General features: G+C 50.8%; 6 protein-coding genes across 6 annotated transcripts; all 6 read left to right on the top strand.

Annotated features, from left to right (window-relative positions):
* Positions 1 to 273: 273 nt before the first annotated feature.
* Positions 274 to 1,939, top strand: KD926_000860 (High-affinity glucose transporter; the record flags this gene model as incomplete). Its single annotated transcript, XM_053104683.1, has 3 exons — positions 274 to 739; positions 797 to 899; positions 955 to 1,939. 3 exons carry the CDS (start codon positions 274 to 276, stop codon positions 1,937 to 1,939), a joined length of 1,554 nt encoding a protein of 517 aa, XP_052952055.1.
* A 473-nt stretch (positions 1,940 to 2,412) lies between these two features.
* On the top strand, positions 2,413 to 4,602 carry KD926_000861 (glycoside hydrolase family 3 protein; the record flags this gene model as incomplete). Its single annotated transcript, XM_053104684.1, has 1 exon — positions 2,413 to 4,602. The coding sequence occupies one exon, from the start codon at positions 2,413 to 2,415 to the stop codon at positions 4,600 to 4,602; it is 2,190 nt and encodes a 729-aa protein (XP_052952056.1).
* A 611-nt stretch (positions 4,603 to 5,213) lies between these two features.
* Positions 5,214 to 6,284, top strand: KD926_000862 (uncharacterized protein; the record flags this gene model as incomplete). Its single annotated transcript, XM_053104685.1, has 2 exons — positions 5,214 to 5,447; positions 6,000 to 6,284. 2 exons carry the CDS (start codon positions 5,214 to 5,216, stop codon positions 6,282 to 6,284), a joined length of 519 nt encoding a protein of 172 aa, XP_052952057.1.
* Positions 6,285 to 7,238: 954 nt separating this feature from the next.
* On the top strand, positions 7,239 to 9,216 carry KD926_000863 (multidomain presynaptic cytomatrix related protein; the record flags this gene model as incomplete). Its single annotated transcript, XM_053104687.1, has 8 exons — positions 7,239 to 7,328; positions 7,384 to 7,459; positions 7,511 to 7,520; positions 7,584 to 7,789; positions 7,838 to 7,894; positions 7,955 to 8,623; positions 8,686 to 8,797; positions 9,063 to 9,216. The coding sequence occupies 8 exons, from the start codon at positions 7,239 to 7,241 to the stop codon at positions 9,214 to 9,216; spliced, it is 1,374 nt and encodes a 457-aa protein (XP_052952058.1).
* A 330-nt stretch (positions 9,217 to 9,546) lies between these two features.
* KD926_000864 (phosphopantothenate--cysteine ligase CAB2) lies at positions 9,547 to 10,746 on the top strand (the record flags this gene model as incomplete). The annotated part of the gene is made up of 1 exon (XM_053104688.1): positions 9,547 to 10,746. One exon carries the CDS (start codon positions 9,547 to 9,549, stop codon positions 10,744 to 10,746), a length of 1,200 nt encoding a protein of 399 aa, XP_052952059.1.
* Positions 10,747 to 12,070: 1,324 nt separating this feature from the next.
* Positions 12,071 to 13,451, top strand: KD926_000865 (glycosyltransferase family 31 protein; the record flags this gene model as incomplete). The annotated part of the gene is made up of 2 exons (XM_053104689.1): positions 12,071 to 13,036; positions 13,134 to 13,451. 2 exons carry the CDS (start codon positions 12,071 to 12,073, stop codon positions 13,449 to 13,451), a joined length of 1,284 nt encoding a protein of 427 aa, XP_052952060.1.
* Positions 13,452 to 14,005: the final 554 nt, after the last annotated feature.

A 14,005-nucleotide genomic window follows, 5' to 3' on the forward strand; every position in this document is an offset into this window, starting at 1 on the left:
TCATGCCAGGCCTGCTCCACCGGTGCCGAATCCCACGAATTCCCCAGACTATCGCAACATGTGGTCCGAGACTCCCATGAGCCATGACGGCTCAATTGCGGGGCCCCCAGGTTTAGGAGTTGCTTCCCTTCGATGACATTGACTCTGCAAGCGAGGTATCTGTAAACGCCATGTACTAACCAATATAAATAAGCCTTGTCCCCATTGAGGGAAAAAAGCAAGATGTCACTCATCCCTGGCTTTAGTGTCAATTCTACAGCTTAATTCCTCAAAATGTTTGATTCAGTCAAGCAGTCGGTGCTCTACCAGGAGCTGAGTCTCCGTTTGGTGTTCATTGGGTGCTTCGTCTCCCTTGGAGCCATGGGCTTCGGATTTGACAATTCCTGGTGGGGAGGTGCACTGGGTCTGTCGCCATTTGGCAAGAAATATGGTGTATGGGACGAGGCCCAGAATGATTGGACTGTCCCGTCCGAGAAGCAGTCCGCGGGAACAGGGACAGGGTCTGCCGGTATCATCCTCGGCTGTCTCGCTGCCCCGTGGTTGTGTTCCAATCTGGGTCGCCGACCCACTCTGCTAGTCATGGCAGGCTTTCTGATTGTGGGTATCATCCTGGAGGCCACTGCTTTGACCTCCTTCTGGCAGCTGGTTGTGGGTCGTATCGTCGTCTATTCCGGCATTGGCCTGGCGTCTAATGTGGTGCCCATGTATCAATCGGAGTGTGCACCGGCCAAGGTTCGAGGTGTGTTGCGAATAGTATTTGAAATCGAATGGCTCCATGAAAACTAATATCATTTAGGCGCTTTCCTCGCTGCTTACTCGTTCTGGAACACCTTCGGTGCTTTTCTTGCCACGCTGGTCGTGTACTTGTGTCAGAGAATTACAAGCCAATGGGCTTACCTGTAAGAACTGGACCTTTCTCTCTAACAATGGCCCATCCTGACACGAAAATTCTAGTACCGTGATTCTCTGTCAGCTCATGGTCCCTGTCGGAATCCTCCTGTCCTATCATTTTCTCCCTGAAACACCTCGATTTCTGGTTTACCGAGGGCGTTTCGAAGAAGCCGAGGCCGCCATCAAAGACCTATATGGTCCTCACTACAATGCAGCGGAAGAAGTGCAACTTCTACGACTCCAAGTCGAAGAGCAGCGAGAGCTTCACAAGGCGACCAGCATTATGGACTGTTTCAAAGGCACCAACCTGCGACGAACGATTATCGCCGCGGGTGTTCAAATCCTGCAGCAAGCTCAAGGCGTCTCATTCATCAACAACTTCATCGTGACCTTCATGAAGCAGCTTGGATTTGCCGATCCTTTGAAATATAACGTGATTGTCATTGCCTGTGGTTTAGTAGCCAACGTGATCTCTTTCTACACCTTCGATAAGATCGGTCGGCGGTCCAACATGTTCTGGGGTGCATTCCTCATGGCCGCGATGATGCTCGGAGTCGGAGGCACGACAGCCAATGGATACGGGGTCCTTTCCCCGATGACGCAGAACGGCTGCGTCGCCATGTTGGTCCTTTGGTATTTCTTCTACGGCCTCTCCTGGGGCCCGGGCGTGTGGATCCTGGGTGGAGAAATTGGCACTGGTCAACTGCGTGAGCACACGCTGCTTTTGTCTTCACTGGGCAGTTTCGTCACCTCGGTGCCCATTAATTTCGTGAATCCGTATGTTCAGGCCGCAATTGGTGGTAGAACGGCTATCATCTATGGTAGTTTCTCGGTTGCCGCTTTAGCATTCGTCTACTTCTTGCTCCCCGAGACGAAGGATCGCTCTTTGGAGGAACTAGATGAAATGTTCCAGCAGAAGGTTCCGACGCGGCAGTTCAAGGGTTATGTCTGCACTGGATTGGGCGCCCAGATCAGAAATCTGGAGAACAAGGATGATGTTGCCGAGAAGAAGATCAAGGATATTGAGCATATCGAAGCTGCTATATAAATGTTTGTTGATCGGTTTAATGGTTCGGTCTATGTGATAGAACAATATTTATCAGGTCTCTACAGAAATCAATGCCAAATTTTGTAGTATGAAAATACTGTACCATCGAGCTTTCCGAGTTACCTGTTAAATCGTTGAGACAATCCACAGGCTTGGCATCTTGAAAGGCATCACGATGACTCGAGATCCTTCGCGGCCCCTAACATGGCGAGCCAATACAAAGAGCAGATATGCTCTATCTCCGTGTTAGCTCTGCAAGCCAAGCTGGATCTACGACATAGGGAGTAGATATATAGGCTAAAAACGCCGACATCAGCCTGTTTGAGCGGGGTAAATGCATACCTCAAATAGCCTGACCTTGCATCTAGGTAGGTAGCATATTCACATCAGTCTTCATTTTACTAAGAACTTATATTCATCAAATTCACAGAATCAATCTTCTGAGAAACTCTTCCCAATCAAAGCGAGTCGCCATGACAGTCTCAAGCGACCAATATACCTTCCAGGACGCACTTCACTCTATCAAGCACGGAGACGAAAGCCTATCAGATGCAACGGCTCGTCTGCTCTCCCAGCTCACACAATCGGAACGGCTGTGGCTTCTTGACGGCGACGAAGCTTTCTGGCCCGGACTGGGACAGATGATGTTAGATCGTTACAACCGTCACCCCTATGTCCACGGTGCTGTTCCCCGTTTATCTATCCCGGGAGTCCGTTTCACAGATGGACCACGAGGTGTAGTCCTGGAAGAGTCGACTACATTTCCAATATCGATGGCTAGAGGAGCGACATGGGATATATCCCTCGAGCGAAGAATCGGCCAGGCAATTGGACTAGAGGCAAAGGCTCAGGGCGCGAACTTCTTCGCCGGAGTCTGTGTCAACCTCCCTCGTCATCCTGCCTGGGGTAGAATTCAGGAAACATATAGCGAGGATCCCTTGTTACTGGGAGACTTCGGACTAGCTCTCACACAAGGCGTGCAAGAGCATGTTATGGCATGTGTTAAGCATTATGCGTTAAACTCGATGGAGAACGCAAGGTTCCGAGTCGATGTTAAGATCGACGAGGATGTGCTGCACGAGGTTTTCCTTGCCCATTTTCGAAAGATCATTGAGGGTGGAGTCGCGTCCGTGATGTCATCCTACAACTCAGTGAATGGCGAATGGGCTGGACAGAACCATGACCTTTTGACTGATATTCTTCGTGGGAAATGGGGATTCGACGGATTCGTGATGTCGGATTTCATGTTTGGTTTGCGAGACTCGGCGAAATCCGTCAAGAATGGCCTGGATATCGAAGCACCTTTCCGTCAGCAGAGAGCTATGCACCTTGAGAATGCTCTTGTTAAGGGCGAGCTAGATTGGCCTCACGTGGATCGATCGTGTGAAAAAATTTTGCGCAAGCAGCTCGAATTCACGCTTCGTACCGCAGAAAGCCAGCCAGATCGATCCGTAGTTTTCTGCGAGGAACACAGAGCACTTTCACGCGAGGCAGCGGCCCGCTCAATGGTCCTGTTGAAGAATGAGATTGTTGAGGGCCAACGTATCCTCCCCTTGAAAGCGGAATCTATTACGAAGATTGCCGTGGTCGGTCGTCTGGCAAATATTGCCAACACCGGTGACAAGGGATCTTCGCAAACATTCTCGCCTCACGTTATTACTCCACTCGAAGGAGTACAAAAAGCCTTTCCAAATGCGGAAGTTATCCATGCGGTTTCCTTAGAGGAAGCAAAGCATGCCGCTGCTCAGGTTGATGTCGTCATCTGTGTGGTGGGATTTGACCATGAAGATGAAGGCGAGTATTGCATTCCAGCTCTGCGAGAAAACCCCAGTCTCAGAGCAGTCTTCCCCCCAACCAATGGCCCTGAAGATGAGCGAATAAAAGAGATGTATGAAAAGGAAGGAGATGACCAGGGAACAGGAATGACGACCGGTGTCGGTGGCGACCGTAAATCTTTGCGGCTTCGCCCGTCTGAGGAAGAGCTCATAAGGGAGGTGACGAAGAGTAACCCTCGCACTGTTGTGTCGGTTATTGCCGCTGGAACGGTGATGATGGAATCCTGGAGAAAACTCCCTTCGTCAATATTGCTTAGCTGGTATAGTGGCTGTGAAGGTGGGCACGGACTTACAGATGTTTTGTTGGGCAAGATAGATGCCAGTGGCCGATTGCCGTTCGCCATCCCAACGGACGAAGCACATCTACCTTTCTTCGATCGGGACGCATCCGAGATTCGCTATGATCGCTGGTTCGGACAACATCTCCTGGACAAGCTTGAGGTCGCTCCTGCATTCCCATTTGGATTCGGACTCTCCTACACCGAGTTCAGTATCCAGAATGTCACATGTGAGAAGAAGGCAGACAGCGCGGAGGAGTTTGAAGTCCGAATTCAAGTGAAAAACGTGGGGAGCGTACAGGGAAGATTTGTTGCACAAGTATACGGTCTTCCTAGCGTCCCAGATCTCCCTACTCGCATTTTGCTTGGCTTCGCACCCAAAGATATCAATCCGGCTGAGCAGGTGAACATAACAGTGACTGCTTCTTTGCGCCCTCTCCAGAAATGGGTCGCCGGTGGATTCGTTCTCCCTAAAGGGAAGGTGGAAATCGAGGTCGGGCAGTTTTCTGGCGACAAACAGGGGAGAAAGACCGTCTTGACTTTGGATTGAAATAACGATCATAGGATCGGGATATGATTCCTCCATTCACTTCATGGTGAAAGTGCTGGGGTTTGTGGTTGCTGCATTTTGATGATTCCGCGGAGACTTTGTATCTAGTCTCGTAAGGCCGCAGTCTGCAGAAATAATTGTTGATGACGTACTGAATTCAGGGAAATTGTAGCAGGTGGTCTAGGGAAGAGCCCAAGTTAGAATAGAAAGAAGTTTTAGATCTATAAATTACAAATCAAAAAGCAAACATAAACAAACTAACAGCTGCTATACGCCTGCCGCGTGTCTACCGCGCCTCCTTCTGCTCCGTTCTATGTAGGTGTTTCCACTGAGCATGTCACTGCGGTTGATCAAAACTCTGATCTGCGTTCACTTTTCTATTGCCAGAGAATTAGGGCTCGTTGTCCACTGCCGATGAGTCACTTTCCTACCTGGATCCCAACAGTGACGATGACAGTGCAGTATTTCTACAGATCCTTGCTCAAGAACATACATCTTGCCCTTCAATTAGTCTACCTCACTTTCCTATTATCTAGTATTGCCACATCCCTTCCTCTCAGTATATTGTCAGCCATACCTTCGATCAACCAGGACGTTTTATGTCCGTGCAAATGATGCCTTTACACCTTCGACTCGAAGAGCGCTACCATGCCTTAGACAGAATTCATGAATCCCTTTGGAACTTGCATGGCGAAGTCCTCACTTATGAGAGAGCTGAGCAAATCAGTATCGACTTGCACCGTTTGGATATCAATACCGGTGCGACATCCGACTCAGTGACCCCCTACTTTCTCCCACGCACATCATTCCCTAGCTGTCGTGGCATGAGCGGCCTTGAGGACCTAGTGAGTCTGCAATGCAGAACTATGGTTATTCGTTGGTTAACTCAGATGTGAGCTTTCTCTGCTATACTATTTAAACCAAATAGGTTGTGAGTTTATGCTGATGCCCAGTCAAGAAATAACAGTTGGTTCGAGTACTCATACCAGCCGTGCGATCACTATCTTCAACGCCAATTGAGATGTGCGGTCGATGTTTCGACCTGTGAGGATATTCCCAGGAGCCAAAATAAAGAGGTCACTTCTAATAGCTAGCATTATCCGATGTGCTTCTCTGATGAGAGAAGGCAAAATTGCCCCCTCGCCCAGCACATCCCATCTTTCCCGACTCGGAGTCATGGCATGATCGATTATTTTGTTTAGAATTGCCATAAGAATTTACCGTCAATCAGTGAAGTGCTTGCAGCGGCAAAAGAAATTCTAGACTCAATGAGGCCACAAAGGGATGAGCTAGGAAGCATGAACTCTGAGAACAGTTCGCCGATCTTCAATCATATTCTGCCGGTTTGCAGTGTCTATATCCGTTCTACAAAGAAACTCACTAACGATAGGACTTAGAGACTGGTCCGACTATTCGGTAGATATGGGCATTGCCGCCTACTTTATGCGTACTTCGATGGTAGCAGGCTGAAGGTTCAGTTTACCGAGGTCCTGGATTTTACAGACCTAGTGGTCGAACCCCCGTCTGGAATGATCTATCCTGATCTTTTGGAGTCCGGGATGACCTACATTGATCTTATGAATCGGCCTAAATACTATGAGGGGATGGATAAACTATTCAAATGGACATGGCCGGTTTTGCAGGGAGTTACTAGTGAGAATGGGATCGAACATACTACCTAGCCGGTGACTATTTTGGATCGAGAGCCAAACCCGGGCCATGCTTAGAAGTGCTTTCGCTTAAACTGACAGTTCCGGATTGATAGCTAAAAGTTGCTTTAGAAACTTGAATCTTAGGTTTGTGTTGTTGCTATCAGGATAATCTTGCTATAATTTAATACTATCTCTTGGGGCAATATAGAAGCACAAAAATAGGGGACTATACTCACTGTCCTGTGGATAGTGGCTCCTGGCCCTATAGGCTTCATCTTAGACGGTAGAAAGATAGTTGAAGCTGGCGGTAAATATTGCAAGTCTGGAGATAAATGGACTGATCTGATTAATCCTGGAGATCATCTTTTAAATTTCATCATCATTCCGCAGTCTATATATTTGAGCATTCCTGTAAGAACCCCGTTATTCTAGTTGTGCACCAATTTCCGTCCCCAATATTTGTTCAAGCATATACAGGGAGTATCTGAATATAAGATGACTACACAAGACTGCACTATATTCGAATACTTAATTCGGTCAGGTTGTAGAGGGGAAAGAATCCTTGATGCCTGCTGCACATAGATACTATGGCTTGGCACATTGCAACCTCAGGCATCAAAGTCTCCACAACAGAGAGCTCTCACGTGCTTGACTTGCATGAGCCGTGGAAATAGTGGGACAGGCAGTGATATTTCCAATCTACGTTAGAGCTCTCAGGCAGTCCTGCATATTGCAACGCACCACCAGCGACATCACAGCGACATCACGGCACATTCCGTCACTTCGGCTTTATCAACTCCATCCAATCGTTTATCTATTCAGGACAACTCCCATCCTCCGAACTCCCTTAAATCGACCTCAAAGCTCGCAGAATTGATTCAGTCTTGAAATATATAATAATAACCCGCCACATTGTATTATATTAATTGTTGAACGCCCAAACTACAGCTGCCACTCCGTGGACAGTGAAAGAACCGCCACAAGATGACTTCGCTCAATAAGTCAGGCGATACCCAATTCACGGTCTTCATCCGTCTACCTTTTCCCAGGGGAGAATTTGTTGACCCTCCTCCTGTAAAGCACCATCTTGGATAACCCTTCAATTGGAAGCCCAGACTGACGCCAACAGGTCGAATGGAATGCCGCCAAGGACCAAGCTCTTTGGGATCTCCTATCGCGTCCGTCCAAGGGAGATGATATAGACTGTAGGAACTAATCCCAATATGAATTCCGAATCATTACTAATACGAATACAGGGAAGGCATTGTACGCATATTGACCCTAGTACTACAACCCCCATGCGCCAAATTAACGTGTTTGTTGTTACAGAGCGGAGAGCTTTGACGTTACTCTGCAATTCCTCCTTCAGCAGGCAGCATGGCTGTACGATCGACAGCTCGCCCAGGTTCGCGCGCAAATGCGCAAAGTCCCCAACACCCAGTCGAATTCGCCGTCTCCTGCTCCTGGTTCTGTCTCCGGAAGCACGGCTTTGGGGAACCCTCCGGCTAGTAAAGGGGCGCCCACCATCAGTACCGGTATGCAGCTTCGGCCTTCATCTCATTCATCGCTGACATCTTTTTCAGGCTCCAGACCCCCAAATCGGCTGACGCTACAACAGAAGGATAATGTTCCTCCACGTGGTAAGTTTCATCTTTCCGAGATGACGCGTCGCCGCCTGTCTCACTCATAATACTCCCCAGGCATCGCGTCACGGCGCACAAGCTCCACAACCACCGTGAACCAGATCAAAGGCCCTCGAGAATCACCGCGTAATGAAACCCCAGCTAGCGAGCCGAAAGACCCTAGACGCGAAAGCTTTAGTCGACGTCCATCGACAAGCCGACGGGATCAGACGCCCAACATTCCAGTTCACAGGTCGCCAACGCTTGAAGAAGAAGACCTCACGTCAAGCTCCTCCGAGTCCGAATCCGACGACGGCAGAATTATGGCCAGTCGGCGGGGTCCTCGATTTCGATTTGGTAAATTTTCCATGCATCGGGCTGAATTGCGGGATGAGGACGAGGACGAGGACGAGTCCCCGGCGTTTGTCCCCCTTTCTCCCGAGCGGGAGTCAGCTCCCCGCGATCCATCTGCCCAGGATCTCAACGCCACCCTTCGCGACGAGCCTACCGATCCGCGACGGCGGATGGTGAATCCAAACCAGGTTGCAAGACAGCCGATTACGATGGAGTCGTCCGCGAGTTCGATCAGTTCGGGGAATCCGGCCACTTTGCCCGCGGGCGATCGACGCCGACGTGCAAACCAGATGCGGACAGAGTTGGGGTATAGCTCGCGACGGTCCGTTACCTCTGGAAGAGAGGCTAGCGACGGCACGCCCAGCATGGGAAGTAGCTTTAGTGACCTAGATGGTGAGTGGATCCGTTAATGTGTCATCCTACCAACAGGATTGTGGCTAAGATATCGGGACCAGATGCAAGCGTCACTCAGTCTGCACTGGAGGAGGCTCTCATGAGCAACATGCAGCACGGCGGAATGGCCAGCCGAATGAGTACGATCAGCCAAGCTTTACGGAGTCGGTATTTGTGAGTAGTCAAACATATCCACATATCCACAGTAGTGCAGTTTGAAAGGGGGTGAGTTTCATGGTTGCCTGGTACAGATATATATGATTGTCAGTTTTGTCACCCACACCCTCGAACAAGCGAGGAAAGGGAAAACCTCCGACAGCGATGATCATCCCTCTCAGGGCCAACTAGCGAATCCACTAGCCATCTAGCAACTCTAGTAGTCCACGAATGCGCATCCTTATTTAAATGAAATGAACCGTTTTTCTCATCCTCCACCCAGGCGAGGGATCACGTGGGTCTCCGCTGTGCCGAAGGCGGTGAGCAGTTCACCGGTGCCCCTCGGCTTCTTCTGGGGCGGAGGCGGCCATGCCGAGTCGCTTGACAGCTCCCTCATCCTCAACAATTCAACAGACTCCTTGCTGTCTTCCCTGTAAGGCACTTTATCTTGGATATATCATCCGCTCAGCTGATTCTGTCAATGAGAATACCTTGTCTGTCTGTGTGGTGAACTGAGAAAACCCAGCAGGTACTCCTACTACTTATAGTAATACCCCGCGGGGGTTGCGAGCTTACGCTTTGACTGACCCGGCAATTCAAGACTTTCTGAGAAACGGATTCACCCCACTAGATTTTCTTTCTTCTTCCTCTTTTTTTTGTTTCTTCTGGTCATTCCCCTCTTTACTTGAGCGTTTGCCAAACGCTAGCAGTCATCTATACAGTCGATTGATAGAATCCCTACTACCGGGACCAGACCCGCATCGAAAATGGCACCGTCCGAAATGAACGCCGACGCCGAGTCGGTCTACTTCAACAACTTCCCTCCCCCCAAATCCCTACCGAAACACGAAGCTCTCGCGCGAGCGTTCATCGACTACCATGTGGAAGCCAATCGGCGCGTCGTGCTCGTCACGTCCGGCGGAACCACCGTGCCGCTAGAGAACCAGACCGTGCGATTCATCGATAACTTCTCTGCCGGAACGAGAGGCGCCACGTCGGCGGAATATTTCCTGCAGGAGGGCTACGCTGTGATCTTCCTGCACCGGCAGTTCAGTCTGCTACCGTACTCGCGACACTACAGCCACTCGACCAATTGTTTCTTAGACTTCATGGATGAAGCGCCCCCCTCAGAGTCAACGGGATCGGACCACGGGTCCGTCGTGGTGCGCAGTGAATACCAGAACGAGATGCGGGACGTGTTGCGGAAATACCGGTATGCGAAGAAGAACAATCTCCTGCTGCTGCTGCCGTTCACTACGATCGCCGAATATCTGTTCGAGCTGCGGTCGCTGTCTCAATTAATGAGACCGCTGGGTCCCAACGCGCTCTTCTACCTGGCCGCCGCGGTCAGCGACTTCTTCATTCCCCGCGATCGCATGTCCGAGCACAAGATTCAATCGTCTGAGCTGCCCCCGGAATTCAGCAAGAGCGAAGAAGCGGTCGATTCGTCGGACATCTACACGGGCGGCCTCAACGCCACGGCCCCCGGTAATAGCAAGAAACTGGTCATCGATCTGGATCCGGTGCCGAAGTTCCTGCACCGATTGGTGGATGGCTGGGCCCCCGAGGGCAGCATGATCGTGTCGTTCAAGCTTGAGACGGATCCCAATCTGTTGGTGTACAAGGCGCAGACGGCGCTCAAGCGGTACTCACATCACCTGGTGATCGGGAATATGCTCTCGACTCGCAAATGGGAGGTTGTTTTCGTCACGCCCGACGCGCCGTACGAGCGATGGATCCGCGTGCCTAAATCCCGACGCAGCAAGAGCATCTCGGGCGCAGAGGACATGGTTGGACTGGCGGAAGCCAAGCGGGCGGAAAATGAGGCGAATAGTCAATCCGGGGATAACGGCGAGGCGCGACAGGCCGATAGCGGTCCCGAGGGAGTCGAGATTGAGAACCTGATCATCCCGGAGTTGGTCAAATTACACACGAAGAGGATCAACACACATAACAGCAAGGCATGAGGGCGGTAGAGTGGGAGGGAGTATAAAACGGGATAATAAGGAACAGTCAGGGGGAGGCTCTTCAGCGAGCGTTAAGAACAGATGGTCTTTCAATATTGGCGTTTATTCCACGATCCTTGAGCCATGAAAATAAATATAAGAATAAACATGAGACCGGCAGCAGATTGAATTCTTATTGCAGGTGGAGAAAGGGTTGTCGTCATCCCGCGGCAAGACTGGTACGGTCGGTATTGACTAGTAACCGGAGGTACCTGCACTTTGGTACAGCCGTCTACTGCGGCCCATGTACCTACTGTGTGTACTGTATGTGCGTAACTCTTTATGTTCGTCAGGCATTCTTCAGGGGCTGCAGCCATTCTGGATTCTTTCTGCGGCATGTTTCTTGTTTCTGCTGTCTCTGCATCTCTGCGGACTACACAGAGTATGTGCTGTGATGTATCTGCATGGACAGGTGGACACTACACCTAACTAACCACCGCTAACTCTACCCCAAACCTCCCCCATATCCATCATGGTCGCACCGGATCTTCCCTTCTTTCCCTCGTTTGCTCCCTCTTCCCTTGTTCTTCCTGCCTGTACCAAAGGACACGGCCCAACGCCTGACCCCAACGTACCAGATAGTACCAGCGACTGGGAACTGGGGGCCGGGTTTCACTTTGACGTCTGGCGCTCTTTAGCCGCCGTGTCCATTTCTTTCCCATTCCGAAACTAACGCGTCATCGACGACGGTTCAGATCGCCATGGAGAGTGGGCCGATCGTCCCTCTGTCTGTCTACATACGTCCTCCTCGTCTGGCTTCGCCGCTTAGCCAAAAAACGTGCAACCTGCGGTGCCTGCGTCGATCGCTTTTGACCCCCGTCATCCTTTTTCCCTTTTTTCCCCTCTCCTCGCCGTCTCCTTCCTCTTCTTTCTCTTTCTCCTCTCTCCTCTCCTCCTTCAGTCTCACTCCTGCGTCTCCTCCGCCCACCACCCCTCTCCTTCGCTTCATCTCTTCCAGCATCATCCTGGTCCAGGATTCTGTCCCGGCGTTTTGATTGAACGGAACTCGAAGAACTAAGCAACTATCCTCCGAACCAATCACACGTGTGACGAGCCAGGCCCAGCTGACCGGGAGGAACGAACCGACCAACTAAGGCATTTGGGGGATAAAAAACAAAAAATGGTGACAGTCGGTTCCAACATTTGGGAGGATCGGTCATAATTTCACTTTGATTTATTTGCAATTCGTCCAATTGCTCTGCGTGGTGGCCATTTCAACAAGCCACGACTTACACCCACCTGCCACACAACCGCCCGCCTGCTCGAGCTCCCCGCAAAATCGAGGATGATTCCCACACGCCCGTTCCGCCGTCGCACCACCTTCCTCGCCGCCCTGCTCGGTCTCTTCCTCCTCTACCACTTCCTCACAATCCGAACCGAGCTACAACCTCCTCATGAGCGACGACGAGCCGACTGCCCGCCCCTACCGGGCATGGACGATGTGCTGGTGGTGCTGAAAACTGGGGTGACCGAAGCGATGGACAAAATCCCGATCCACTTCCAGACCACGCTGCGCTGCGTGCCACACTATGTGGTCTTTTCCGACTTCGAGGAGGAAATCGGGGGCATTCGCGTCTACGATGCGCTGCAGAACATGGACCCGGAGGTGAAGCGCACGGTGCCGGATTTCGACATCTACAACCGCCTGCAGCGTCAGGGCCGAGCGGGTCTCGCGACTGACGACTTCGCTGACGAGGCCAACTCGGCCATTGGGAAGCCCAACAACCCCGGGTGGAAGCTGGACAAGTGGAAGTTCCTGCCTATGGTGCAGGAGTCTCTCAAATACAAGCCCGATGCCAAGTGGTTCGTGTTCATGGAAGCGGACACGTATTTCTCCTGGGGCACCCTCATGGAGTGGCTGTCGCATTTCGACGCCTCCAAGCCATACTACATCGGCACCGAGACGCAGATCGCGGACGTTATCTTCGCTCACGGCGGCTCGGGCTTCGTTGTCTCCCGACCGGCCATGCAGCTCGTCAACGACGACTACAACACCCGGTCCGTGTTGCTGAATGAATACACGGACGGCCACTGGGCCGGCGACTGCGTGCTGGGCAAGGTCCTCGCCGACAACGGCGTCAATCTGCACTACTCGTGGCCTATCCTGCAGAACTCCAACGTCGGCGAACTCGACGAGTTCACCACCGGCTTCTACCGCGAGCCGTGGTGTTTCCCTGCCGCCGCATTCCACCACGTCGGTGCATCCGATATCCAAGACCTGGCGCAATTCGAAATGCACCGCTGGCGACTGGTAAGCTCCTCTCCTCTCCCCTCTCCTCCCTTCCCCTCTTTACTCTCCTCTGAGCCCAAGTAAACAACCGACTAACTAAATCTCTTCAAATCAATAGTCCCAAAAATCCACCCTCCTTCACAAAGACGTCTTCCAAGAACTCATCTACCCCGAACTCTCCAACGTCCGCGACAACTGGGACAACCTATCCGAAGACGAGCAGCTCGTCGTCGCCTCCTTCCACGAATGCAAATCCATTTGCACCAACGACCCAGACTGCGTACAGTTCGTCTACCGCGCCGAGAAATGCTTCACGGGGAAGACGCCCCGGCTGGGCGTGCGGAACTCCGAGGCCCGCGCGGGTTGGATCGTGCGTCGCGTCGAGCATATGGTCGACAAGGCGTCGTCGTGTTCGAAGACGCAATGGGGTGTTTAATTCTTTTATCTTCATGTGATAATCAATTTTTTTTGAGACGGGTTTTATGATTGATTTGGTTGGGTTGGGTTTGGATTGGATTTGATCGCGGGTCGATGAAAATGGAATACGCTTCTTTATCTTTATGTTTTAATATTCTTATAGACTTTGTCTTTGCTCTCTTTTATCATTCTTTTCTTGTCTATTATTCTTGATTGTTTTCTTTCATTTCTATTTTCATTCTTATCGTTGCCTGCTTGCTTACTTGCCTTCTTGCCTTCTTGCCTGTTCTCATTATCTCATGCGAAGGAAGGCGTACTTGTTAAAGGTGCTGCTTTATGCATTGGGCCCAGGAGTTCTACACGCTGACTTGATTCGATTCTGGTTTTTCAGTCTATATTTTTATCATGTTCAATTTTTTGTTCACCTTAACCATACCGTGATTGCAGACAGACTGATCATGTCTTGCGTTGCCAAGAAACAACAAACAAACAATAAAATACAATCAATCGATCAATCAATGAACCAATCAGACTTTCCTACGTCACTTCTGTCTTGACCAAGTGACAACAGAC

This window comes from Aspergillus affinis (assembly GCF_023601865.1).
Source record: "Aspergillus affinis strain CMG 70 chromosome Unknown NODE_118_length_111057_cov_86_474734, whole genome shotgun sequence".
In the NCBI taxonomy this organism is placed as follows: Eukaryota; Fungi; Ascomycota; class Eurotiomycetes; order Eurotiales; family Aspergillaceae; genus Aspergillus; species Aspergillus affinis.